Raw genomic sequence first — 27,879 nt, forward strand, 5'->3', positions numbered from 1 at the left:
GGGACAGCCCTCCATCAGGGGCACAAGCCCCGTGCGGGGCCAGGGAGGGCAGCTGTGGAAGATTTCCAGCGTGAGACGAGCTTGTTTGCGTGGAGGGCAAAGGAACGGGCACAGGCCACCTGTCCCACCGCGGCCGTCGGGCCTTCTCACACCCCGCTGACCTCTCCAGGTCCCCTCAGCAACCCTGCGCCTCGGCGTCGCGACAGTCACACGATAGTTACTGCCTTGCCATTGTCGTTCTGCTCTTACAGCCCCTTCACGCCTCCCGTGCGGCGCCGGGGGAAGCCACAGCTGCCCTCCCCGCGGGGCACGCAGGAGGCAGCGGCGCCGCGGGGCCCTGGGCGACCGGAGGGCCGCGGCCGGGTGGGGAGGGAAGGGGAAGGGGAAGGGAGGGGAGGGAGGAGGCGGCGGCGCCCCGCTCCGCCCGCCCCTCGGGGCCGCTTGGCGGGAAAGGTCGGGCTTTGGCGCGCTCGGAGGAGAAGCGGGCGGCGGGAGGGGGACAGCCGGGCAGCCGGAGCCCACCCCGGTTCGCACGGACCGGACCGGGGCTCGTCTCGCCCGCCATGCCTGCCGAGGGGGAGCTGGCGAGCGCGGCGGCCGCCGGCCCGGAGCCCGGCGAGCTGCAGTACCTGCGGCAGGTCCGGCACATCCTGGAGCACGGCCACCGGAAGGAGGATCGCACCGGCACCGGCACCATCTCCGTCTTCGGCATGCAGGCGCGGTACAGCCTGAGAGGTCGGCACCGCCGGGACCCGCGGCCCCCGCCCCGACCCCTGCCCACCACGGCTCCAGCGGTCGCCGTCCTGCGCCGGGGGGGAGGGACGCCATCTTCTCCCCCGGGGATGTCCCGCTCCCGCCCGCTGAGAGCGAGGCCTCCCCCCTCTCAGGACCGGGGCTCGGAGCCGCTGCAGGGGCCTGTGGAGGCGTTTAGGTCCTTCCCGTCAGCTCCTTCGCCCTCTCCCTGCCCGCCAGCCTGCGGCAACTCGGACCCCTCCTCTCCCTCGGCCCAACAGCCAGGCCTGGCCCGGCCCATAGCTGTTACCTGGTGAAAAACCGGATTAGATCTTGAGATAAGCCTGTCCTGGTCCTTCCTACCATTCAAGCATAGTAGGAAGGATGGTTGTGAATTAGATTTGCCAATAATTTTATCTTAGGCCTCCGCTCTCCGTTGTGAATGCCTACACATACTTCCATATGCTGCACCGCGGCGTCCTCATGGCAGAGTTCATCCAGGTCCCCGCGGATAATTCATCTTCCCCCAGTGTCCAGGCAAATAAAAGTCAGGTTCTTGTCTTCCTTGATCTGAATATGAGAATTACACATCCTTACCCAACTCCTTACTTCATATCCAAACCTCTGAATGTCAGATGGTGGCATTACCCTCTATGTGGAGAAAAACCTAAGTCGGTTCACCCTGACAAATCGCTGGTCACCTCTGACACTCTGAAACTCTTTTTCAGATCAGTTTCCACTGCTAACAACGAAGCGGGTATTCTGGAAAGGAGTGCTGGAGGAGCTGCTGTGGTTCATCAAGGTTCCGTATTTGGATGTCTCTGTGGGTGATGTGCCTGAGAGTGGTATCAACAGAACGAACTAGTGTGGAGTGGATTAAGGAATTTAGGGTAACTGCAGATGCTTCTGTTCGTACGACAGAAGAAGTGCAACCACCTAATATTTTGACTACACGTGGAAGGCCATTATCTTCAAGGCATTCTGTTCATTTTAGTGGAGACCATTGCATTGTTACCAATCAGAAGAGTTTTTCTTCTGTTCCTTTTTAAGGGAAATAGTCTGAAATAGTGAGGGCTTTCGCTGATTTGACTATACCCCACAGTTATAAAGCCTAGTACAGTCTCTTTTATTAGTGTTTGAATAAGAAATAATAATATGAAGTAGATTGTAGGCAATTTAATGATCTGCTTTTTAATATTGAGATAGCTTGTATTGATTTGAACAGAAACAAGCAGTGCAGAACCACAGGTGAAGTAAGACTGATGTAAACACTAGGCTTTTTAGTAGCAAAAACCTGAGATCTAATAGAGCTAATAGTTGTAGTTAGAGTATTAAAATTCAACTGTAGATAATACATTACGATGTAACTGTTCCTTTCTATGTTGTGACATTGTGCAGGTATGGGAAAGTCTACCTAACCATTTGCTAGATAGCAAGACTCAAATACATATTCATTTTTTTAAAGTATCTTTTTTCAAATATAAAAGACTAGACACTCCCCAAAACAGAACACTTTCTATGTTGGAGTTTTGAGTGTGCTGATTTGGACATGTTGCAGAACTCAGTGAAATTTCTCTTGGTCATTTTGTCATATTTGTCATTTTAACAAAACTATTTTTAAGACCTTAAGCTCGTTATAGGTGGCTTGGCAAAGACAATGTCTAGGCCGTAAATTTTTTGTTTGTCTGTTTTCATCCATCTGTACAGTAACATCTTGTTCTCCGCAAATATGCGTATGAAATGATATACCGTAGTTTACCTTAAGGCTATACTGTTTGTGCATTCACAAAGTTAGAAGAATCCTGAGTTAAATAACAGCAGCATGGTACTTCAAACTTCATCCTAGTATGTTGCTCCTAAGTTTTATTCTGTCCATGTGCAAGAACCTCATCCAGTACATTAATCAGACTGTTCATCCTTTATAAGTGGAGAAATACTGTAGACTAGCAAAGCTTAATACAGCTGTTTCAAATCATGTCCTCTGTGTTGGGATTAGGAGGTAGACTTCTTACTGTCTGTGTTTTGTAGGGTTCTACAAATGCCAAAGAGCTGTCTGCAAAGGGTGTGAAGATTTGGGATGCTAATGGATCACGTGAGTTCCTGGATAAGCAGGGTTTCAGCACCAGAGAGGAGGGGGATTTGGGACCAGTTTATGGTTTCCAGTGGAGACACTTTGGAGCAGAATACAAAGATATGCACACAGGTAATCACATACAAATACAATCTTGATTGCTTAGTGAGACGAATGTGACACCTCACTCCAGAAGTCTGGGTGGAGTGGACTGTTGTTAAAAGGACCATTCACAGTGTGAACTGATAGCCAGAATAAATAGTGTTTGAGAGGGTTAATTTAACTTTTTTTTTTTTAACTGAATCTAATTATCCTGAAAGATGTAGCTTTCTATATTGTAGCTTGATATTTGTAGAACAGATGAATCATAAGGCATACCTTGTTTTACTTTAATCTAGGGCAGGTATAGTCACTGATGGATGGAAGGATGTGTGTCTACTGCAGTCCAGAAACACGAACTAGCTCTGTTTGATAGCAGTGGAACACAGGCTGCTGTCTCTGAATACGAATGCAGGGTCCTAATTTCCATGATACAGTTGTGCTGGCAAGAACTGACGTTAGCGCACTACATTCATTGGAGACTGTGGAAGAGAAAGATTTTTCCCATTCTGCAGCTGGAACAAAGTAGGATGTATCCATAGCTGATGATGCTGTGGACAGAATAGCTGTAACAAGTTACGATGTGATGCAGTACCTGTTGGTATTATTTTCAGTGGTACTGGTTCATGAAACTTACTCTGAAGTGTCTTGATGGCTTTTTTCTAAGTCACTGAAGGAGAGGATGTATAAAACCTTTAGAGGACTGCCATTAAAAAAAGAGTCAAAAAAAGATTGTCCCTGTCTGCTTGGTGTGATTTTTAACTCAGATTAACAACATGGTTAGTTATATTTTTTCCTCTTGTTTTTTTGTTGATACAGTCTCAAAGTTCATACTAGTTACAGATATTAGACTATGTATCGGCATGTTGACCGCTGGCAGAATACAGTTTCATGCTAACAAAAATGATGCAAATTGTGAACTGACACGTCTAAAAACTTATTAAAATGTTTCAGCATTCCTGAACTTAAAAGGTCTGAGGCATAACATAGTTTGGAAAAAATCAACAAGATAAATTCCCATAGGTTTCATTACTAATAGATTTCTTTAAGTTGCATTACTAATGGATAGGTAATTAGGTTCAGGAACTAACATAACCATTTGGCAAGCCTTCTGGCACAGTATTGCTGGCAGAAGAATTCCCTGAGATGCTAATTATATATTACTACCTTGTTTGCCAGCTTGGGTCTCACTGTAACCGTAATTTGGTGTTGCTTTGCAATAAGAGTTATTAGAAAAAATTAGTTACCAGCCATGCTGATTCACTGGCATGAGTCAGAACAATGAGTAACAACTAATGACTCTTTTATTCTGGAATCCATTCTAATGTTCAGTTAATTCCAGTGAATTTCTTATATAACTGGTATTGAGCCTAAAAATCAGCCTGTGAGCATCTTCGAGTGAAGTGTAATATCCTGTGCTGTACATGATTCAAGTTCTCTTCTGGCACTGAATGCTATGGAAATTTAGTTTTCATACATCACCTTGTGAGTGCTAGATGGATGCGTTTATTCATCTGTCAAAAACTTTCTCCTTTTGAGCGTGCAAAGAATGCTGGCACCCCATGTTAATGGTCTGGGCATAATTTTTTTTTTTTTTTTTTTTAAGGAAGGAGCACTGTAGCATGCAAGTTTAACATCTAGAAAGGCATCTTAATCCAGAAATGCAATGAGCAAATTACTTTAAATACCATGAATGACTAGGTGGTAATATCTTGCCCATTCCAGTACAGCTTTTGTCCTATTGAGGTAACAAGTCATCATGAATGATAAAGTAACATGCTTTGTCTAATTAATTTTTTTGTGTTGCAACTTTTGTTTCCTGGGATGTAGTGTTTATGTAGACTTCTTATTTGGTCTTAAAAAATGTCTAGTTGTGCAGGCTTGGAATAAGGTGTTCTAAATAGGAATGGTCCTATTTCAGTGGGTGCTAAAGGTACTCAAAGCACACAAAAGAGATGGGGGGATATACGAAAATACCATCATGAGAATTTCACAAGCCTTAGAGCACCCTAAGGAAGACCAAGAATAGCCTACATTTGGAGGGTGCAAACTGATACATTTAATAACTTTCAAAGTTACAATAAAATCTTCAGAGGTTGTAATTTGGGTATCACTTTTCAGTGGGATATGGGCTGGGCTTTAAAAAAAAATCATGACTTGAATCTATCATCTGGCTTAGACCTTATTTGGTATCTTTCTTCAGATTACTCCAACCAAGGAGTTGATCAGTTGCAAAAAGTGATTGAAACGATCAAAACCAATCCAGATGACAGAAGAATCATTATGTGTGCTTGGAATCCCAAAGGTATTGAAGAGCAGACTTTAAGTGAATGCAGTTGCACATTATCTTGCTGTATGCTAAACTATGTTCTAATCCTTTGTCAACAGTCAGTTCCATTTGGTGTCCTTGCTTATTTATAAAGCTACCAGGAATGCAGTAAAAATGGCCAGGGGTTATATGCTTGATTATCTTTCTACTTAATTCTCATGTTCAGACCTCAAAAATTTTGAACCATTACTTCAAAGTTTTTCTCTCCAGGTTAAAGTGACGCATATACCTGGCTACCAGTGTCTTTGACATACAGTCTCTGTTCAAAGACTGCAATTCTTATTTTAAAAAGGTTAAAAAAACAAAACCAAAAAAGAGTATACCACAGCAGTGTGTCTGTTTTTTAGCCATATAATAAATTGTAAACTTAACAAAAACCTTAAAACTAGAGAACAAAAATACTATTTGTATTGTAATCATCTCTTTGAACATAGGTTGTCTAGATATCTGTTCACCCTGTAGGGCTACTTCTAAATAAGAGCTAGTGCCAGAGAATGTTTAAATTCAGCAGCAGTAGATCTGTGCACAAAAAAAATCACCCAGCATTTTCCACTCGTGTTTCTGAAAGGGGATGCCACATGCTATTGCTGTTACTTTTAAGGTTAAACATTCTCAGATATCAGGAGATACCTGGTTAAAGTTTTCCTTACCAAGCTGTAATTGCACTATCTGCACTTTTAAGTGTAGATAAACACTCAAAAGATCTTTTGTTTTCTGATTATTGTTTTTTTATTGATCATTACTTTTGTATCTCAACAAGCAGTAAAGGCACATTGCAATGGGAAGAGAGTAAGATAAAGCAGTTGGAAGTTGCTTTAGGGTACATACTTAATTTTACTCTTAATGTCTTCCTTTAGGGAAATCAGCTGTCTCACCAAGGTCGGTAAAACTAAACTGCTGTGCAGCATTATGGCATAAATCTGTTCTGTGGAATATCTGTTTATGACTTTTCTGGTCGTACAGCCCAGGAGACAGCTTGTCATGACCCAGACTTAATTGCTTAGGCAGCAGGTGCTTTTAAACAAGAGAAAAAGCAACAGAATGGTAGTGCAGTTGGATTTTTGCTCTCTACTGTATCTAATTAAATGCTTCTTCAGGTTTTGCATCTTCTGCATTTATAATACACTAATGCTGTTACGATTTCCCCCCCCCCCTTTCCTGTACTGCAATTCCTAGATATTTCTCTGATGGCTTTGCCTCCATGCCATGCCCTTTGCCAGTTCTATGTTCTAAATGGCGAATTGTCTTGCCAACTCTATCAGAGGTCTGGAGATATGGGACTAGGAGTGCCTTTCAATATTGCCAGCTATTCACTGCTCACATACATGATTGCCCATGTCACAGGGCTAAAGGTAGGCTATTTAATCTTTTTACTTAATCTTGTCTGAGAAGTGAGGGACTAAAAGACTCTTCATGTCATGTCCAAGAAAAACTGGAATGACTGTACTGTTCAAAATCTTGCTGAAATATGTGTAAGAAAGGGCCCTGTGAATTTAATGTGAATTGTCTCTGGTCTGTATGGGCAGTTAGGATCAGCAATGTACGAACTCTTAAATTCAGGTCAAACAGACAGAAGATCCTCCAGGTCTTTTGAACTGAACATGTCAAAACTGACCTGTTCCACTAGTCTACTTCTTAGAAATCTGAACTGAGCACTTGTCCTTACGGGATAATAACATACAAGTGATTAAATTTTGTAGCATGTGTTTTTTATTGGAAGCAAACAGTAGCTCAGTGGTTGCTGTCAAGGTTCCAATTTGGATATTCTGCCCACCTAACTTCCAGCTATAATTTCAGCTGGGTATTTTCATTTCCTACTGTAGATGATTATGTACAGCGGTAGTATGTGCTCAAATAGCTACTGCCCTTACTCCGGAGCTGTATTTTGTAATTTGGCAGAGTAATTTAAATGCACCACAATCTTGTACAAATGAAACCCCCTTTTCTTTAGAGCATGTAAAAAATTATACTTGCAAGGCCATTTGGGCCTGATCCTCCTGCTACCAGCAACATGAAGGGGAACTTAAAATAGGGAAGCAGGGAAGAATCGGACTTCACAGCAATTGCAGACATACTTAAGAAATTCGGCCAAGGTACTAGAAAAAGTGAAGTTTAACATTATGTCCGTAAAGCAGCTGTTGCCTCTCAGCCACTTCCTTTCACAGCTTTGGTGGTTTTTAGCATAATATATTTGAGGGCTGATCTACATTGGTCAGAGGCCAGTCAAATAGCCAATAAAAGTTACCTAAGTTAAATTAGATTGCTCAGGGGCTGCTAAGTCACAGAACTTGCAAGCTTGCTAAACCCATCTGGATGCTTGATAAGTGCTTTGGGGTTTAGCCTGTGACCGACACCTCCACTGCCACAAACTACATTGTTCAGTAGTGGCTAAGGCTAACAAGCTTTGGCAAGTCCTGCTTGTTAGAAGTGGAGGGGGAAAGCTGGATGTCACTGCCCCATCTGTTTCCATCTTGGTGAGCAGATCGGTAGTGCTGTGTTCATTTACCGAAGCTATTATCTTAGCAGGATTTAAAAGATAAATTTTTTGGTAAGCTAGTGGAAATTTCATTATATTTTTCATTAATTATGCATTAGTCTGGGAAGACAATCTCCTTCAAAGCTTGCAAGGATGTCTTGATAATCCAATCCAGTACAGAAGCTGCAATTCCACACTAGATGCAAGATGCTAAAAATCAATACTGTAAGCATTGTAATGTTTTGCTTTCTTGAAACCTGACTATTTGAAAACCACATGTATTCTCCTTTCTCTTCAGCCTGGAGAGTTCATACACACATTAGGAGATGCTCACATATATCTGAATCATGTGGAACCTCTAAAAGTTCAAGTAAGTACTTATTCTGTATTCTTGTATCCTTTTATCTTCCACAATGCTTATCCAATACAAAGTTATCTTAGTATTATAAATATCCTTTTGCAAATATTAATTTTTGTGGCTTTTCTTCTCATTTCTACCCTAATGATTGTAGTACCTTAACCTCTGTTCAAGTCAGGTCGCAAACAGAAATACAATACAAACATGATTTAAATGTACATCAGTGTACTATTCTAGAAGCAAGTTAGAGGTCCAGAATCTGTAGTCCTACTTTGGACTTCATCCTTCCAAAACCTTAGAAAACCATTCTGCCTAATACAGATAAACATGAAATAAAATGTCTTTGTAGTATATCAGAAAACGATAACTTACCAATTAACAGAGTTAATCAGTGTTACTATTTGGCTGAATAAGGCTATGTTTTCTTCAGGAAGTAATTTTTTGCAGTAGGAGCAAATCAGAATTTTATTTGATTAGACTTAGCTCGGACTGAATGTCCTCACTATTTGTATGGTTCAAAACCGTCCAGAGAACTACTTATTGGTTCAGACCCAAATGTTCCTGTGAGAAACTGCAGCACATTTGATGCACATCTGGGTCAGAATTTCCAGTTTAGTTTCCTCTGGAAGGAATCTAATCTGTAACCACCAGAATTGCTCTGCAAACTGAAAATGGTAGCAGTGCATTTGGATGATCAGGGAATCCACTTTAAAATTATGCTACTGCTCCCTATCAAAATACTAAAGTAGATTCCACCTAACTGTATTATAACTTTTTTTTTTTTTTGAGTAGGGGAGGAGGGAAAAACTACATAGTGTAATCTGAATTGAGATTAATGAGATCTAATTTATAACACAAAATCTCCACCTTCAAGAATTAGCTTTATTCAATAAGCTTGCTTTTATTTCAGCTTCAGAGGGATCCAAGACCTTTCCCCAAACTCAGAATTCTTCGTAAGGTTGAAGACATCAGTGACTTTAAGGCAGAAGACTTTCAGCTTGAAGATTATAATCCTCATCCACCTATTAAGATGGAGATGGCTGTCTAATGCTATAAACCAGCTTCTATTAATGTGGAAATGTACCTAAGCTACTTAGCTTTCTCTGTACTTAAAGTTATGGGGTTTTTATATACTTCAAAAGATACATACTTTATTATTAAAAAAGAAACAGATACTAGTAGACCAGTGGTGGCTTCAGTACTAAACTGTAGTCGCACAGAACAGATGATTATTTATTCCTGCTGTACTATGCAGATGCTAACCCAGTTTTAAGTTGTTAGTGAGGGAGTTTTCTACATGTTGTTTCAGTTACCAGTGGCCACTTCTGTTACCATTCAGTTACTATGTGTGAGTAGCACTTGCTTACATGCTTTATTTAGTACTGAAAATAAGAACTTTTATGTGTGACAGAGCATTCCTCAAGGCTGTAGAAGTCCTTAAATATGTTCTAAAGAGTATATGTTTAATAAAGCTTTTTTAAAAAAAAATCTTCTGGAAGGGATGATGCATATTTAATTTTAGTATGTTTGTTTATAGTTAGTAGTAAATAAGAGTTGGAAAGCAAAGGTAAATTCTGTTTTACTTTAGGATCTTGGAGGGTGAGATCTAGCAAGGAAAAACTAACTCAAACTTCCCATGGTCTTCATAGATGAACCAGCAGGAAGACAAAAGACCTTAATGGAGCCTTGTCTGAAATGCAATCTCTGCATAACATCTCTGTATCAGCACTTTTTTTTATTCCCCAGCCCTACATGAATGATGACTTCGATATAAATCAAACAGAGCTGTAGTTAAACAGAGGTTACCAGATAGTAATAATCTGTCATCATTTAAAACCGGATCCCACAAACATATGGACTAATTTTGCAGCCTGGAGCAGTAAAAGTTAGACATAGTAGTATTTGTAGGATTGGAGCTTATTAATTAAATCTTAGCAGAATCCAGCTTTCATCTCTCCTTATCATTGCAACTTCTGCAGTAACTTCAGTCCATACAAAATTCCTCTTCAGGAATTCAGTTGTTAATAGATCTACGGTTAATATTCAGACATGGCATATTCAATACATATTTGAACACATGGAGAAATGCACAGTAATTTTTTGATTAATTTTTAAAGTCAGTAAACTGGTAAATATCATTGTAAAATTGTACAATTTGAGATAATTCTAAGAATTTAATAAACACTGTGCTTTGATTCCATTCATTCAGGGGCCTGCATGAGGACCGCTGCATCTTTCTTAACCCAAACTGATCAGAACTTTGAAAAGCATATTTTGCATCAAAATTATTTGCAAATCTCATTATACTGATCTTCATTATACTGATCACTGATCTTCAGACTAAATTTTTTGTAGTGCCATGTCATGTGCTCAAAAAATAAGTAGTTCTCTTTTCCTGATGTTTAGCCCAACACAACAAAATTGCAGAAAAAGGACGTCATTACCTTTTGTAAGTAATCAAATGTAAATAGGCCACTGCTTATTAGAAAAGTTCTCCTCAGTAGCTACTGTAGTCCATGTTTCTTGAACAGAGCCGATCAGGCTACGTGCTATTATTTCAGCTGAGATCATATGAGAAACCTGATACATGGAAGGAGCAAACCTATCTTTTTTCTGAGGCTGCATTAAATGGACACTCAGTAGCCAACCTGTAGTTAAACACACTTGGGTCTTTCTTACCTTCTTTCAATTTACTGAACTCACAGGTAACAGCAGTATTCTTGTTACTACACCTGAAAGCCATGTCACATGCTCCTTCTAATTAATTTCATCTCAGCTCTACTAGTCTTATATTTTAAAGTCACCTAGTTCAGATATTCCAGGTGTCATCTGCATTAATGATACCTCCCAGCTGTAGGTTGTCAGCACCTTCTTACCATGTGCATACTTTTATAAGTTAAAGGTTCTCGAGTGTATTTACAGTCCTCTAAAGTACAAGAAAACAGTTTAGGTTGCAAATTCACTTAACAGTTCTGCCTACATTTAGCAAGTTCAGTTCCTTTTGCTGGAAACCACTTTATCTAACACATCAGATGAGGTGGAATCTGCAGGGTATTTTAGCAAGTGTAGCCAGAGAGGATTTGAAACAAAATGTTGGCCTCAGGGCTTGACTACTGGGAATTAGCAATCTCAGTGAAGTTAACCAGGACGGGAATACCCAGCCAAGAGAAGAATTTAGAATAGGAATCATTTACTTCCTTTCATAAATTCAAGAGGAGTTAGTCCCATCAGAAGGAAAATTAAAAAAACCCTTTTAAGTATTACCTTTATGAAACATGACAAATGGTATATTCTCACATAGGTGTATGGACATGCATAGCATGCTTAAACAGACCAATATATGTAGCTCTGGAAGAGCTACTGCTTTTCAGTATAGGAATTAACTAAAACTTCACTGTTCCCCTTTATCAGCATAATTTACTACCAATAGCAGTTGTTGAAATGAAGCTTGTGCCTTGAAGTCCAAGAAGGTTTATGCTGCTCAAAAGATCAGAAAGATGTAAAAAGCAGACTTTACACAGCAGACTTTAATGTGAATAAAAGTGAAAATACACATATTTTAAATTAATAGGTATGAGATGATTTCAAGCAAAAAATATGAATATTCAAAGAATTTGAATATATAGACTTAAACAGGAGGTACTCAAGGAATTTTGATTTGCAGAATATGAAGCCTGTTCACGGCTGCAAAGATGACTAGTATGACTGCAGGCTATATTCAGAGCAGTATCTTAGACAAAACACGGGACATTTGTTAGATCCTTTTGGGAAGCTATGAAAGGAACCCATAGGCCTACTGAGAGAAGGGGGCGTTTGATGAATAAGCCATCCCAGCAGCTCCCTGTCCCTCACACTCCCCAGCTGATGACTTAAGAGCTGTACAGGTGGCATTAGAAGTCAGTTCCTTGGCAGCTCTGCATATCCATAGCATTTCTGAGTCCGTGCCATTTGCCCTGCTGACTGCTACACTCATTCTGCCTCACAATTTGGCCTTGAAGAGTTTCCTTGCTTCTGCCATTCCTCCTCCGAATGCATCCTTTTGTCATTTCCCCGCTTTCCAAGGGCAATTCAATCAACTTGGAGACAGCAAAGAAATTTCTTACCACTCTGCTCAAATACCAACTCCCTCTATGTTCTGCCTTCTTTGACAAGCTTTCCTAACCCACATTATTTCTGACATGTTATGATACGTTGCAAAATTGGCCTTACTGCAATCCCAGAAAGAATATTAGCTATCTGGTCATGATAGATGAGGGGTCAGAAAAGAAGGAACTGTGTCTGAATTTTGAGACAAACACCTACCTGATCAGCCATCAAAATCAATAGTCTGTTAATTAGTCTGACTTGGTGAGTTTGCCACCATAGTGACTGGCATCTGTGAAGTGTCTGAATATGGAATGCGGCCCAGGTTTCAAGTACCTTTATCAAAACTACAAACTGTTCCCTTTCACCTGCTTGAAGTTTAATCCACACTTTGTAGCCCACAGGCAGGTGGTCTTGTAGGGTAACAAGACAAATGCATGCTGTGACCACCATGTAGCAACATCTTTTTTAAGAAAAAAAAGAACGATCACCATAGTCAACTGCTACTGGAGTATTTTGTATAACTAACCTGCTTTCAAGGCTTTCAGATAGGGGATATAGTCAAATATTACCAAGTGCTGGACTAATTCACAGAGACCCCCAAGTCCATACTAGAGAAAGACAGTGCCCAATACCAAGACATCGAAAGCCCTTTGGTGCAGCCCTACAGCATGACATGCAACAAAGAAAATTACAGCAGTGCATGCAAGCTTATGCTCAAAAATCACAAGCATGACAGCTGAAGAAACTAATCAGACTAGCTGGGAGGGTGGGGAGAGAAAGATTTTTTCATTGCCGCTGCATTTTGCAGAGCCTTACTCTGGAACTTTTTGGCCATCAGCAGCACAGACAAGTTTTCATTCACACTTCCCAGCCTGCAGCTGTTAATTTGGAGATAACTCAGGGCCTTAGCTTGTAGAAGCTGTTTAAATATCACTCTGTTGTGGCAGTGTAAGGCAAAAAAAAAAAAGTTAAGACCTGAAGTCTCCCAAATTAACATATTACGAGAGCTGCTGGCAACTCATATAAAAACATTTGTACAGTGTCCCTCCTGTGTGTCTCAATAAATCCAAATTGTTTTAATTACTCCATTTAAATGAGAGATCACATGAGAATTTGGATGAAGTGAAGTTCAAGGATGTTGACAATATTAAAAATAATCAGCTTATACCTGTAATGTTAAGAGAACTACACCTGACACAATGAACTGAGGTACACTGAAAAAAAAAATCACTGTGTGCCAAAGGGCATAGTCATCCTGGAATGAGTTTGGAAATTACTGCCCCTTAACTGGATGTTAAACCGCATAAGTGAAAGTGAAGCGAAAATGCCAAGTGAAAATGGCTCTTCCATTCCAGGATAAGGACGGGGGCTTAACCTACGCAAAGGCAGCCGAGTTTGTAGTGAAACCATTATGTAATGCTTGCATGAACTGTTCGGGCAGCTCTGCCAGATAACTGCCTCACAGACTGCCTCAAAATCTTTTTAGGATTTAGCTCCTTTAGGAGCCGACTCACCCCCCTCTGGTCACCCAGCCATGTCCCCAGGCAGGGACTTGGGGAACACTGGGGACTGGACTGTCTTAGCCCCACTTCAGCATGCTCAGCACTGCACAGCTTTGGGATGTGCTTGCCCATGTGAATGAGCAGCTATTCCCATTTTGAGACAGCTAGAGTGAATATAGCAGTGATTCTGCTGTAGGAGAACATTCCTTCTTCTGGAGATCAATCCAGCCAGATGAGAGATGTTCTTGTAGACAAGATACACTTGGTTAAGAGTCAGGATTCAATTTCTAGATGTGCTATAGATTTCCTGTCTGGAGCTTGGCTAAGTTGCTCAGTGAGTTCAGGCCTCACATTAATTTCCCGTGTTTGTAGTATGGATAATAGTACTCCCCTTATTCACAGGGGAATTCTGTGGATAAATACATTAAATGCTTATGCGGTTCTCAGATGTTACGGTGAAAAGAAGAAAAAGGTTATATAAACCATCAAGTAAAGCCAGTATTCAGGACTGGCCTTTACTTTGTAAAGCAAGGCTATACTAATGCGTAATTCAAACTCATCCTAATAGATGTTCATTATAAAATGAACCCCCCTCCCCAAATTGTGTCCTATCTACTGGTAGACAACAGCTGAGAGCGAGAAGCACAATGAAGTATGTTGATAGCAGGGCTTGGCATGAGAAACTGGCAGCAGAGAAACTATGCTAATGCAGTCACTGTTGTCTCCAGTTGCTGCAGAGAACCGAGAATTTGTTAATTCACATTGTTTGGCTCTGTAGATTTGGAGTCAAGACTTGGCAAAATGATGGGTGCAATAAAAAACAATCTACTTTAGGTTGGAGACTGGTATTCTAAAAGGTACCAGCCTGTCTATTGACACCTCGCTATTTATGATATATCCGGGAATTAGTTCTGGTCTTTGGACTCATTACAAATATTTAATGTGAAAAGTATTTAAATATAGCTGATGGCAGTGACTTACTACTAATGCTAGCAATGAGTTTCCCTGGGGGAAAGGAAAGGTTTCAGCCTCATAAAAATAGCTGCATATATACTGGCCAAATTCCTCCTAAGGCCAGACAGGGCACTGAGTGCACTGACAGGCCTCACCCTGACCAGTCTCACCTGGGGCCCACACCCTCTGCCCATGGGCCTTAGTTTCTGCCTGGGCGGCATTGCAGGTGTACCTCCTTCCAGCTGCGGTACAGCTGTGGACACGTCTGCCCATGGACCGATATCCCGGCCTGGCCTCGTGACCACGGCCCTGGTCTGCCATGGCCCTGTCCGGACACATCCTGGGCTGTGTCTGACCTTGGTTCTCCTCACCAGCCCTGATCCTGAAGCCCACTCACACACTGCTGGCCTGGCCTGGCCTCAGCCCATCCCCATCCTTGTCCCCAGGGAGGTGCCCAGTGCTTGGGGCTGGGGCTACCCCACTGCCTCCTACCGACCCCGCTCCTGACTGGAGGTGGGATGGTCCTGGCTGGGAGGCCTCTGCCCTGCTGCCCCCATGGAGACCCCCCACAGCTCCCGGTCCCCCGGGAGCAGCTGGCCCCTGTTGGCACCCTGCCAGTTATCTCAGGCTGTCTCAAGGCCTAAGCCAGCACCGCAGAGCCAGGCCCATGGCTGCACAAGGCCTTGCCCTACAAACCTGGCCTGGCTCCTGGCTCTGACCCTCCCACAGCATCGGCCCCTGCCCAAACCCAAGCTTCTGAGTGAACCCCTCACAGGGGGCTTCGGGGCTCTTCAGGGGCTGTCTGAGAATCCCCCCTTTGTCGTCCCCCCCATAAGCCTGCCAAGCCCTGGGCTACTCAGGGTCTGCCTGAGCCCCCCACCTGGCTCCAATCCCCCCTGCCATGTCCCTTTCCCATTTCCCTGTCCCTGCCCTGGCTCTGTGTCCCCTGAAATGCCCCCTACACCCTGCAGCAATTAAATCACTCTTCAGCAAGTCCCATCTGAGCCCAGATCTCTGTTGGGTGGGAGGACACATCCCTCTGGGGAGGAGCTGCCATCAGGAGTGGCCTTGCTGGCCCTGTCCAGCCTCACTGCAGGCCTCCCCCCTCACGCCTGCCCTCGGGACCCATCTCAGCCCAGGCCATGGCCCCCAGTCCCCGCCTGAGCTACCCCTAGGTGTGACCATCTCCTGTCACGTTGCAGCTGTACCAAGCCATGGACCTCACTGATCCGGTCCCTGAACCGCAGGCTGACGGCCAAGCTCGACCTGGGTCCAACTTCATCACCGTGGACAGGCTGGCAGTCACTGGGCTGTGTCTGACCCTGGTCCTTGTCACTGGGCCAGACCCTGGCTGTCTCCTCACCATGACCTCATCTGGCAACCTTCTCAGTTGACCCTGGCTGCCTCTTCCAGACCTGCCCTGCCAGCCATGCTATCGGCTTCAGGCTCCCCAGCCCTCCCTGCACCCCTGACAGTGCCCCTGGTGCCACTGAGAGGATGAACTACAGCTTGCTAACAGCATGATTTTCTGGGATTTTGACCTTTACAGTTGAGTTAGTGCAGCACAAATACAGTTGATACAAGAAGAGGAGCCAGGAACCTCTCCACTCGAAAAACCACTCCGTCATATAGCCACTGCAAGGTCATGTCTACACATGCGCTGCTGTGCTGAGCAAAACACTCACTTAAGCACCAAACCCACAGAGCAAAATGGGAGCTGTGATAATTATCCTTGGGCTACAGGGGATGTCAGCTTCAGCAGCCCTGCACCTCTCTACAGACCACATTGTCCAGCCTACATTGTTCTGCACAGATGTTATCCAAGTTGTCTCATGGAGCTGCAGTGTGCTCCACGGAGCAGAATGCACTTACTCTTTGTACCTTGCTTCTCTACCTTTCATGTGGGCAATCACGATCATGGATGCGTTCTTTCATATTTCTCACTGTTTGAGAATATGAAATTTTAGCAGTTACTCTAGTAATAATAATGAAAAAATCAGATATTTCCAGGTTGTTCACAGAAATTATGTGTGGGAAGAATGAACCAGGGAGATAAGGTGAAGGGAGGCAACCGTGGTAGGGAATAGCTGAAATAGATACCAAGTAATTTTCTGCTGTAACCAAGCTGTAGTATTTAACTTTAGTGAGAAATGCAAAGGAGTTTTGGCACCAACTCCAAACATTATGCAGTAGTTGCATTAAACAAGTAGTAATTAGGAAAAAGCCCCAAGCACTTATACATATACTCACATGTTCTCTGGTTGCCACACCAATTCCTAGCAGTGCTAAAGCCTGCAAGGAAATAACAAACATTCAAGACTTGCTTCTGTTTTTTAATTCCCAATGGAGTTACTCAGTAGCGTAAAGGATAGAATAACAATTGATTCAGCATACTGTTTTCTACTAATTTTATAGAAAATGTAACACATGTTATAAAACTTTTTATTGATTTTTTTTTTCCTGCTTTCTCTGCTGCACAAGCAATGTAAAGAATTATATAGCAGAGTGTGCGGAGCAGTAAAGAAATGCACATACTGTACATCTGGGGTTTTAATGGTGCTGCTGAGTATAGCATGTTGGGAGCACAAATTCTGAACCGAACTTCCAATTTCACCGGAAACCACACATTTTAAAAAGAAGTTCATTCACATTTCATACTAAATGTTGGCTGCCTTCCTCATGCAGGCATTACAGTCCTTTTACGTATTTTTTTTAGAAACAAACTATTTCTTTAAACTTAAGGGAATACAGGTGCAGAATGTGTGTCAAGGTCCTGTAGCAAATAGATTTAACGGTACTCTGAATAACTAGTTCAACCTGAACTCTGAATATGTGAAGGAACAGTATCAATATTACACTACAGTACTGACTCGAGTCACTGTATTATTACTGTAATAAAAAAAATTAACTCTCTAACCTTTGAAATGGTTGCATGTTCCATCTGGACATGCATATCCTCATCTGGAAATGTTGGCTCCTTAATCCACAAGGGTTTAAACTCAGCTGGTTTAGTGACCCACTCTATTGCTTCCTTTATTTCCCATTGTTGGTTTGCATCCAGCATCTGGGGATAAGGAAAATAAGAATCAAATACACTGAAGGATTCTATTGACTTTTTTCTGTCAAACTCTCATAAAAAGAGCTGCAAAATTGATATGCAATCGTAGAAATTCAGGAAGTAGAAAGGAAATGAAAAGCTGGAATTGCCATTCTGTCCGTATTGTGCTTTTGGCCACACTTATATTGAGTTGCAATGACTGTAGCAATATCCAGACTGGGTTTGAACCAAGCAGATCAGGAGCTGTAGGAAGTAGAGCAGAGTCTTCTGTGGGAATGAGTGTATCTTGGCAGCATATACTTGAGTAAAGCACCCTAAAACATGGACATGGCTGCCTGAAATTTTCAGCAGAAGAGCTTCTTGACAAAAAAATGCAGTAGTTTAAATGAATTTCTCAAGCAGCACTTCTCTCCCACACAAGGGAGAATTTTTCTCCCTGCAAAAAGTGAGGCATCTGAAAATGACGCCACAGTTCCTCTGCAGGCTCTTCAGGTCCTTGCCATCCTGTATTCACAGAGTTCCTGGTTCAGCATTTCATGATATATGGCATCCCGTGAAAGCTCTGGGCTGCACTGCAGCACCCAGAGTAGGTCGGGAGCTGTGGCGTGTCAGGGAACACATGGGGCAAAGAATCCAGCCCATAGCAGTTAACAGGGTAACATTTCCAAATCAAAATGTGTGACTTCCATCTAATTATTCCTTTTCATTCAAATATTTTAGTTTGAAAAATTTCTTTTCCAGTTTATTTTTGGCCAAACATTGGTGAAAAAATATTAAAAGGCTTTCCTCTGGAAGCCTCCTTGGATATAAAAGGCACTTTAAATCTTCTAGAAGACAATCCTGGAAGTGGGGTTCCTCCGCAGACTTGAATGGAAGTTCTGGCACAGAAATACAGGGTAAAATTCTTAGTAATACCTCTACTTTGGTCATGTCCAATACTGCTCTTTGTTGATATATATCAACATTTGTTGCCATCATTATTCAGGATTTGAAGAAGGAAGAAAAAAATATTTGTCAAGAAATGTATATAATGAGAGATATTTCATCTAATGGTTTTAAATAGAAAATAACATAGTATAGTAGTAAAAAGTGATATTCACTATTAATTTGTCTGGGCCAATCGTTTCTTGTATAAATCTGCATCTGCAAATATCATCCTGCAGATCTGCACCCACCTTTACTTTGAACCTAGATGCATATTTGGAACAAGATATAGATCACTTCTGAATGATTAATGCAGCAGTAAACCAGAATCCATAAACCAGAATTTACAATTTCAGCATCACTGTCTTACAGAAAAAAACTTTCTTATTAGTTCTCTTCCCTTGTGAGTAAGCTTCATCCTACTCTGAAAATAAAACAGCAATGTTCTTTTCATAAATCAATGGAAACATGTTTATCTTCATTTGTGATCAGCCCTCAGCTTTGCCATATCATTACTGTATTCCTGCAATGCAGCATTATGCAGTAGTAGAAGGGGGAAGTGTCTGAGAGAGGTACAGAAGCAAAGTCATCACTGCCCATATCATAGACCTGGAAGAGTTAGACTAGGTCTAGTCCATCTGTTCAAAGCATAAAACACAGAAGAATAACACTCAATACAAGTGTTTACTATATGTTGTCCAACCTTCTCTCAAGGCCTATGTGCGTAACTGCAAGCAAAGTTACATCAATTATACATCTCCAAATAACTCTACCACACTGCATCTAGAATAATATTAATTTACACATTTTCAGAATAAGAATAAGCTTTTTATGTCTTCCTAGGAGGTAGCAGAAAACCATCAGAAAATGAGATCAGATATATGAATAACATCCAACTGAACCAAACTCCTCAACCCAGCTAACTGTAACATACGATAAATTTTTCTAATCCAGGTATGAACATCCCATGACTCGGCAACACGGCGTATATTTCCCAGAAGATAAATCCCAGCTGTAGTAACTAAATCGGACACCAATAAACTGTCCAAAGCTTTCACAATATTTCACAGAAAGCCAAGCACATGCAAGTCTCTCTGGCAATAAGGATGCTGCTTTACAAAGGAAGCTAAGGGTCCTCTGCTGCTGACAGTTTCAGAATATCCCTCAAAGCCAAGGCAACCAGAAGTTCTAGAAGAAATCAGCAATTATCAAACTTTTGAGGTTCATGTTGTCTGTGAAGGAGACATCCCCATTTCTCATCTATGAAGTTACTGCAGGTTAAGGGCACTGTGCTCTGAACATAGCTATCCAAGCACAGGTTTTATGTGTTTTCATTAACACTCTTAATGATCACACTTTTGGTTAATTCATATCACTCTCCTGAGTATCCCTATGTGCATAAGATCCTTGCTTAAACCAACACAGCTGCACCCATGCAAACTCGCTGTTACACACAATATACCAATATAGAGACTTCCACTTCCACCTTAATACCTTGTTCTGAACACTTATATTCCTTGGGTATATCCTGATCATAGACAGGACTGTAACACTCTGCCTTACTGCAAAAATTACTTAAATGGCATTGGGCCTGCTTTTTACCTCCCAAAATGGATCTGCAATGTTACATTTTTACTCAGTCCAGCAAAACTTCTAAGTGTTCAGGAGCAAGCAGTGAGAATTGATCATCATCTGTTAGCATTTCCCCACTTCACATACCATTTAAAATCTTACTATTATAAGATCGAACATTCAAACCTGTTTTAATTGTTGGTCTGAGTAGCCCAGCCAGGCACAGGATGTTGTGTAAGTCAGATATCCATGCTTCAACATTTGCTGTTCTGAAGCAGATGAGGATGGTTTCAAGTCAGGCTGTGTTTTAGTCAACAGAGGATTATTTTTTTAAATAGTGCATCAAAGAATGTTCTTTGGGGAAACTGAAAGATTGGAGGTGTTTTGACTTCTTTTTTTCCTTGAAAGCCATAATTTTAATCAAATAGATCAATTTTGCTGAATAAGCCCTTCCCTCTGCTCCCTAGCTATTTCATTGCAAGAGAACTGCAAACCAGATAAATCCTTGGAAGAAGCTGAGAACAGCACAATCTCCTTGCTAACCCAACACAAAGATTTATATGGCAAGAAGTCACCAATGTAGCACAAACCGAATGTCTGACTTTGCGCTCCTGGAACATGTGAGAAGATGCTAGCAAACAACAGGCTTCATCTCACACAGTCCCCTTCCCATTCTCTAAGAGATGCAGAGTAATGGCTTTCATCAGGTACAGATCTGTTTAAGTTCACCCCTTTCCTTTTTCCCAAGCAGGCCATTTTGGAGTAGTTCTGGAGGGGAACAAGCATAAATATCAAATTACACTGAACAATAACTTCTCCTCTCCCTCCAGATTTCATCACTGTGGTTGTCCCTCCAGCCTGTCTTAGTCTCACAGGCTGGTGGTGTATTCCTGAGTGAGCTACTCCCACCAAAACTGATGAGACGACTCAAGGATTAGGAAGATGGAGGGTACCAAAGTCCAGCTTTGAAGGAAAGGTGACTTACCATAAGCTTCTTCATCTGTTAGCACATCAGTAACATATCTGAAATCCATGCAGAATAGCAATTGTTTGGCATCTTGATTCAAGGATGACATATACCATAAAAAAGCATAGCATAATAAAACAGTATGATGAAAAAAGATTAAGCAGTGCTAGTCGCTTGAGGAATGGCTGTCAATCTTTTCCCTATTTCTCTGAAGCAAGCAAGGAGTTGTGACAGCAGGTATTCTAAACCTTCCCCCCCCAACCACCTCATCAGCCTGTGTTGCACTGCCAAACGTGTGTGTGCCTAATTTCATGGCTGTGAGTAGTTGATAATAAGCCCTTTTCAGCTTCCTTTTAAACTCTATCCAAGCAGGAGTAAAAAATTAAACAGGAAAGCCAAGTCACACTTTTCAGCTGTCAAATTAACAGAGAAGCAGCCCTGTTGTCACACCTCCTGCTCTCAGGAAAGGAAAAAACAGGTTATTTTAGAACAGGCTTGTTTAGATCTTAATACTGAACAGAATTCCCCCCAAATGACTGATCACTTCAGCAAACAGATCAACACGAGGCCCAAGCGTTTGCTAGCAGACAATGGTAGCATATACAGTTCAATTACCGAGTTTTTAGTTTTCAGTAAGGAGTTATTTTTGGGAAAAAGCCCCCAGCAATTAAAAAAAATAAAACAAACCCCCAATTATCCAGACTTAAAGAAAAGCAGCTCCTTGGCCAAATCATAAACAAAGACCTACAGATTAAAGCACAATCTTTAAGTGCACAGCTTCCTGTTAGCAGTAGACATCAGTTACCACTGCCAGCTATGATGGTAGAGCCGGACAAGACAAGCTGTACAGCTTCCGGAGAAGAGGGGCTAGTTTGCATCTCTGCATGAGGGTAGACACATGAAGAGGGTATGTTGGGAGGGAAGGACATCTCTGAGCAGAAAGTAACACCCACCGCCAGGGAAACAGCTTCTGTCTGAAATGAGCTGCAGGACCTTTTTAGTTTGGACACCAACTAAAACATGTACTCTTCTAATACAGTTAAAAACAATAGGGCCCGGTTGCCTTTAGACTGGAAATATAACAAGATTTCCTTACCATGTCGACTAGTAGCTTCCACATAAACTAGAAAACAAAACAAATTAAATAACTGGAACCACATGGATGCCATAAAAGAGATAACACACAGATGCTTTTTTCTTTATGAGGAAGTGTCAATGAAGTGCAAGTATGTTTACATTTGGCACACAAAATTAATTACTGACACCAAAGCAATGTGGTTCTCAAACCCAAGCAAGAACATTCGACACTTTCCCCTGAAAATCATTAAGGATTGAGCGTCCTTCTTAATCTGGTTTCATTATGGAAGCAATATTGGTGGGGTGATTATTAAAAAAGAAAAAAAAAAGCACCTTATACTGCCTATCTGAAATGATGATCTTCCCTCCGGCCCCCTCCCTTGCTGGAAATCATCATCATACAAACTACCCTTTCAACATATAAGATGTCCCTCTGTGAATTTTTCGATGAGCCTCTTTTTTGGGCTGTGTTATGCTCTTTGACTTTAGCAAGCTGAAGGTTGCTGGTTGCTTTCACAAGCAATGATACGTGAAGGCTCGATCCAACAGAGCAGAAGTGAAGAAAAGAGTGGACGGTCGCAGGCCTGAGCCGGTGGGACTCAAGCCCACTCTCCCCTGCAAGCTCTACAGTCAGGGTAATGCAGTGGCGTGTCCCAAGCCACATGGTACCTGAGCGTGCACAGCGGCGACTCCAGTCAGTGCTAGCTACAGCTTTTTGCTGTTTCTGTCCTCTTAAATCAAAAGGTCTGCAAACAGCAAGCATGTCCAACTGTGCCTGTCAGAATATGGCCACAGCAACATTGTACCAGGTATTATTTGTCCTCCTGCAGGGGCCTGAAGTGCTAGTTCTGGACTAAGACTCCACCATACCAAGGGTTTTAAGCTCACAGAGCAAAAGGCCAATTTCTGACTGTCACAACCTAAAGGGTTACCTGGCCTACAGGTGTGGAGAGATCATGACCGTGGGCTTGTAGGATTCTGTAATACACAAAGGCATGGAAGCTTTATCCTCTAAATTTCTCTACTTTATTACAGATTACCACAAATACCGCAAAAATCACCACAAGCAAGTATACTACCACAAGAATCGCCACTAGCAAACATACTTATGATTAACAAAATGAATATGAATGAATATGTATCAAGCTATTACGGATTACTCTCCGCAATCAATAATATAGTATCAATCAATAGTATAATATCAATCAATAATAGCATCAATCAGTATTGTACTACAACCAATAACAGCAGCAGCCAAGTAGCTATATACTGTTACAGATTACTACAGCTTATCATTAATGAAGCAAACTTATCAACAATATAACAGCAGATATATTTATGATAGGTTACATATATGAATATATATAATATCGATATTAAGTGAATTAGACAGATTTCAGAAGGACCCAAACCCAGCCCCTCAAAAGGGGGGAACAAACAGATCCCAGAGGAGGACCAACCATCCCCAAAAGAGGGGAGGACAGACCAAGCCAATAAGACAGCAGGCAGAGTCCCACTTCCAAAATGATCCACATCACAGACTCTGATTTCAGCCAGGCGTCCCTGGGGAGAACCCAAGCGCTCATAGAAAGTTCGTGTGGGATTCAACCAGGAAGTTCTCAGAAAGAGAGGGGCTCCATTTTGGATAAAAATTAAGTCCTTTTTATATCACAGAGACATAAGAGGGGGTAGGACATTAAGGAGCCAATAGATGCTGCTAATTTCTATTTTTCACCTGTAACAGCCAATAGATGATGCTGTTTTCTGTTCCTTCAGAGCAATTCTATTTTTTCAGACTGTTTTCCACCTTCTCAGACAATAAATTGCCATTACAGTCCCTTGTTTTGCGCTTGTCGGTGGTATCTGTGGATGTCTCCGGTTTCTAGGTACCCCAGCTGCACTTCAAAGAGGCCAGCTGCACTTTTCAAGGATGTTTTTTTATGGTTCACAGGGCTAGTCCCCAGGTCCGCAGTTCCAGGCTGGCAGGCTGTTGTGGTTTAACCCCAGCCAGCAACTAAGCACCACACAGCCACTCATTCACTCCCCCCTGGTGGGATGGGGCAGAGAATCGGAGGAGTAAAAGTGAGAAAACTTGTGGGTTGAGATAAAGGCAATTTAATAGGTAAAGCAAAAGCCACACATGCAAGCAAAGCAAAACAAGGAATTCATTCACCACTTCCCATCGGCAGGCAGGTGTTCAGCCATCGCCAGGAAAGCAGGGCTCCATCACGTGTAACGGTTACTTGGGAAGACAAATGCCATCACTCTGAACGTCCCCCCCTTCCTTCTTCTTCCCCCAGCTTTATATGCTGAGCATGATGCCATATGGTATGGAATATCCCGTTGGTCATTTGGGGTCAGCTGTCCTGGCTGTGTCCCCTCTCAGCGTCTTGTGCACCCCCAGCCTGCTCGCTGGTGGGGTGGTGTGAGAAGCAGAAAAGGCCTTGACTCTGTGTAAGCACTGCTCAGCAGTAACTAAAACATCCCTGTGTTATCAACACTGTTTCCAGCACAAATCCAAATCATAGCCCCATACCAGCTACTATGAAGAAAATGAACACTACCCCAGCCAAAACAAGCACACAGGCCTTTCTCTGTCAGTATTTTTGAGCAGACAATATATTTTGTTCAGTAATTTCCCCTTCTAACCACACAGCCTTTATGGCTGGTCACATCACTGCCTAAATAGGTTATTTTTAATATACAGTAACATGCTAAGTATACAAGATTTGGCTCTCAGATCAACAGCATATTCAGCAGGGAAGTGGCTAAAAGATTAAAATCTCAGATTAAAATCTCCAAGTAAGAAAGATGAAATCAAGAGAAGGGCATACAGAGAAACGTCTGATAAGCAGGGCTAGGTAAAAATATTTTCTTTTAGAAATGCCAGAGCTCCAACAAAATGAAATGTTCTGACCAATTCCACCACTAAGCCCTGTGCAGTTGCTACAATTTTCCATCCTGCAAAAATTAGGGATGTGCAGAGTCTCCAAGAACTCAGTGATGCCTGTACTTTATTTGATATTTTAAAGCTAAACATATGTAGAAATTACTGCAAAATGAAGACCAGATGTGCAAATGAGGGCAACCAGGAGAAGGGAATCTCTCTGAATTAATGAGCATTCTTATACTGAGATCCCATGAGCATTGCCTTTCCCTCTCGCTTGGCCCACAGAACATTCAGGACAGCAGCAATGGCCAAGTACACAGAACCCTCCTCTGGTCCAATCTGTTGACCAAACAAATGTATATCCACCAGTGTCATCCACAGTGGTTTGATACTCACCGATGTCTCAGTTTCTGTTAAATGATATTTTGTTCACCAGAGTTTAAAAGGCAGCACTGTTGACAGCACAGCAAGGGGAAAAGTCACTGATACTGGACAAAAGAAGGAATCTGTATTGGTTAAAAACTACAAAATAAGTAGATGCTGAAATGTGCGACTTGCATCAAATACCCACCTGGAACTCTCTGAGTGGTCACCTTCACCCTGGCTTGCCTTAGCCTGAGATATGTTCCGAATTTCCAAGAATAAAAATGGAAATATTTTGTGAAAACGCACAAATTCTATGTTTGTTAGTATCCTTTTCACAACAGGACCCCCAATGTGTCTTATCCAGCAGAGTTGCCTGTCGCTGGTGAGCTCTCTGTAGAAGCCTCCGAAGTTGTTGACAATTTCTCCTATGTCTCTGTTGACCATGTGAATAAAGAAAGCCCTGACAGCACATATGACTGCAAAGCATAGCAGAATTTACTGCCTCATTACAGCCAAATGCCTGTAACAGAATGACTGTGGGCCCTTTCCTCAGCTGATACTTTGAGAAGAAACCTTTTCCGACATTCTATGAATTTGCAGTATCACCATGGAACCATTCACTTTGCACCCAGATCTGGGTGGCCTCTGTCAATTTAGTTGCATGGCTATGTTTCATCTTATACTTGCCTGTTTCCAGATGCTGATCCTTTCCTCAAAAAAATTAATAATTACAAAGGGCTTTCAAGATGAAGAGTTGCTCCTGTATCACCTCCCACTCCACAGAGGAAGAAAACAGCCACCCTAGACCGGCAGCCCAGAACATTGTTAAAGAGACAGAGGCCATCAGATCACATGTCCTCTGAGGAAAACAGCATTCCTATAAATGAGTGAGCCTTTACATACCATGCCTTTCAAGCAACTGCTGCATCTCCCAGAGTTGTTTTGGTACTTGCAGTCACGTTCAAGTTCTCATTTCCTCATAAGGCATTCTGTTTCTGGCAGCGAGATAATGGCAGTTGTGGTCCAGCTGTTTCAAGTCCCCAAGACTCAGGGCTGAGGCTGAATTCTGTTTTTTTCCAGTCCCACATACCACTACTCAATGTCAACATATATTCCCAGCAAGGGTTTTTGTTAGGGTAAACCACATGCAAATCACGTCTAGCAAACTGCAGAGTGCCAGAGAAAGGACAGGCACAGTATGAAGCCTCGTGCCAACCATCATTTTCTTTAGCAGCATGGAATAAGGAGAGTCTTAAGAAATATGAGACCATGAGTCCAATTCTGTGAGGTCTCCCCTGTTCAGGGTATTTGCTTGAGATCTGAGAAGCCCGTGTCTGAACCTCAGTTTTGTAAGAACCTTTTTGTGTGATTCTGGCTAAGACACTTTACTTGCCTATGTCTCAGTTCCTCTGAGACTGTTCCTACCTGCACTGTGGGAAGAACACCCCATCCCACTTTCCTTGGATGTGATGAATTATGTACTACAGTGGCTGAGGTCATTTATGTATCTAGGCAGGTGGTACCAAGCACATTTCACTCATGACAACAGAAGAGTGTTCAGCATCTTATATTATAACAGACCAGGTGATAGACTCCAATCTTAGGCTGACTGAAGATAATGGTTTATCCTTAAAGAAGCTTAAAATAACTGAGTACGTACTTGTCTGATTGCTAAGTGATTTTAAAAAAAATGTAGATGTTTCTGTAACAAACAATTGCAAAGGTAGATTGAAGGAGGAAAAGGCATGGTATCATCAAGTCACAGGTTTTGTGGGTGTTCAGCTGATTGCTTAGAGCGTTTTGACCTATTCAACAGTGTCAGTGAAACACCAGACTTGAGTGGCAAAGAAGGAATTGCTCATTCTATGGTTTAGGGCACCGACTGGCTGAAAGGGCACTAGAAAGCCCTTCTAAAGCACTGCTGCAAACCAATTACGTATGGAAGTTACATCTGGTATGAGAAGGAAGCAATGAGAACCGCAGAGGAGCTCGTGCATGTGCTCACTGGGCGCTGCTCATAGAACACCATCGCAGCCGCGTCCTGTTGTAACAAACTGCTTTGCCTAACAAAAGCCTCCTGCCCGCCTGGCCACGCGTACCATGGTGTCTGAAATGTGGCAGCCCAGCGAGCTGGGAAGGCGGATGCCGCTGACAGTCACTGCCATCCTCAGAGGCCGACGTCAAGCGCTTACCCACACGTGGGCTGTCTGTGTGGTGGCTAGCTGCACCCCGGGGCCACCTGGTCTAGCCCCAGGCTGAGCATGCCAGGGGCTGGCAGGGTTTCCCAGCTCAAGCTCCATGCGGTCTGCACCTAATGATTGATACACCAGCTTTGTGGCAGCCAAATTGCTGTGTGGGGCCCACAGGCTTCACCCAGGTTTTTCCATTTTTTTGGAGTAGCTCAGGTGTCCCTTGTGG

General features: G+C 42.4%; 2 protein-coding genes across 2 annotated transcripts; one reads left to right on the forward strand and one right to left on the reverse strand.

Moving 5' to 3' along the window:
* The first annotated feature begins 563 nt into the window (after positions 1-563).
* Positions 564-9,527, forward strand: TYMS (thymidylate synthetase). The gene is made up of 7 exons (XM_050892035.1): positions 564-735; positions 1,461-1,534; positions 2,761-2,935; positions 5,106-5,207; positions 6,408-6,583; positions 8,006-8,077; positions 8,976-9,527. The coding sequence occupies exons 1-7, from the start codon at positions 564-566 to the stop codon at positions 9,111-9,113; spliced, it is 909 nt and encodes a 302-aa protein (XP_050747992.1). The 3' UTR covers positions 9,114-9,527.
* Positions 9,528-12,672: 3,145 nt separating this feature from the next.
* On the reverse strand, positions 12,673-27,626 carry ENOSF1 (enolase superfamily member 1). Its single transcript, XM_050915769.1, is given in 13 exon segments — positions 12,673-12,759; positions 12,948-13,099; positions 16,860-16,899; positions 17,525-17,671; positions 18,766-18,857; positions 19,287-19,317; positions 20,348-20,430; positions 20,891-20,929; positions 21,147-21,219; positions 22,225-22,251; positions 25,357-25,434; positions 25,801-25,937; positions 27,530-27,626. Coding segments are annotated over 13 exon segments (1,083 nt in total).
* Positions 27,627-27,879: the final 253 nt, after the last annotated feature.

Source organism: Gymnogyps californianus, chromosome 2, assembly GCF_018139145.2.
Source record: "Gymnogyps californianus isolate 813 chromosome 2, ASM1813914v2, whole genome shotgun sequence".
Taxonomy (NCBI): domain Eukaryota; kingdom Metazoa; phylum Chordata; class Aves; order Accipitriformes; family Cathartidae; genus Gymnogyps; species Gymnogyps californianus.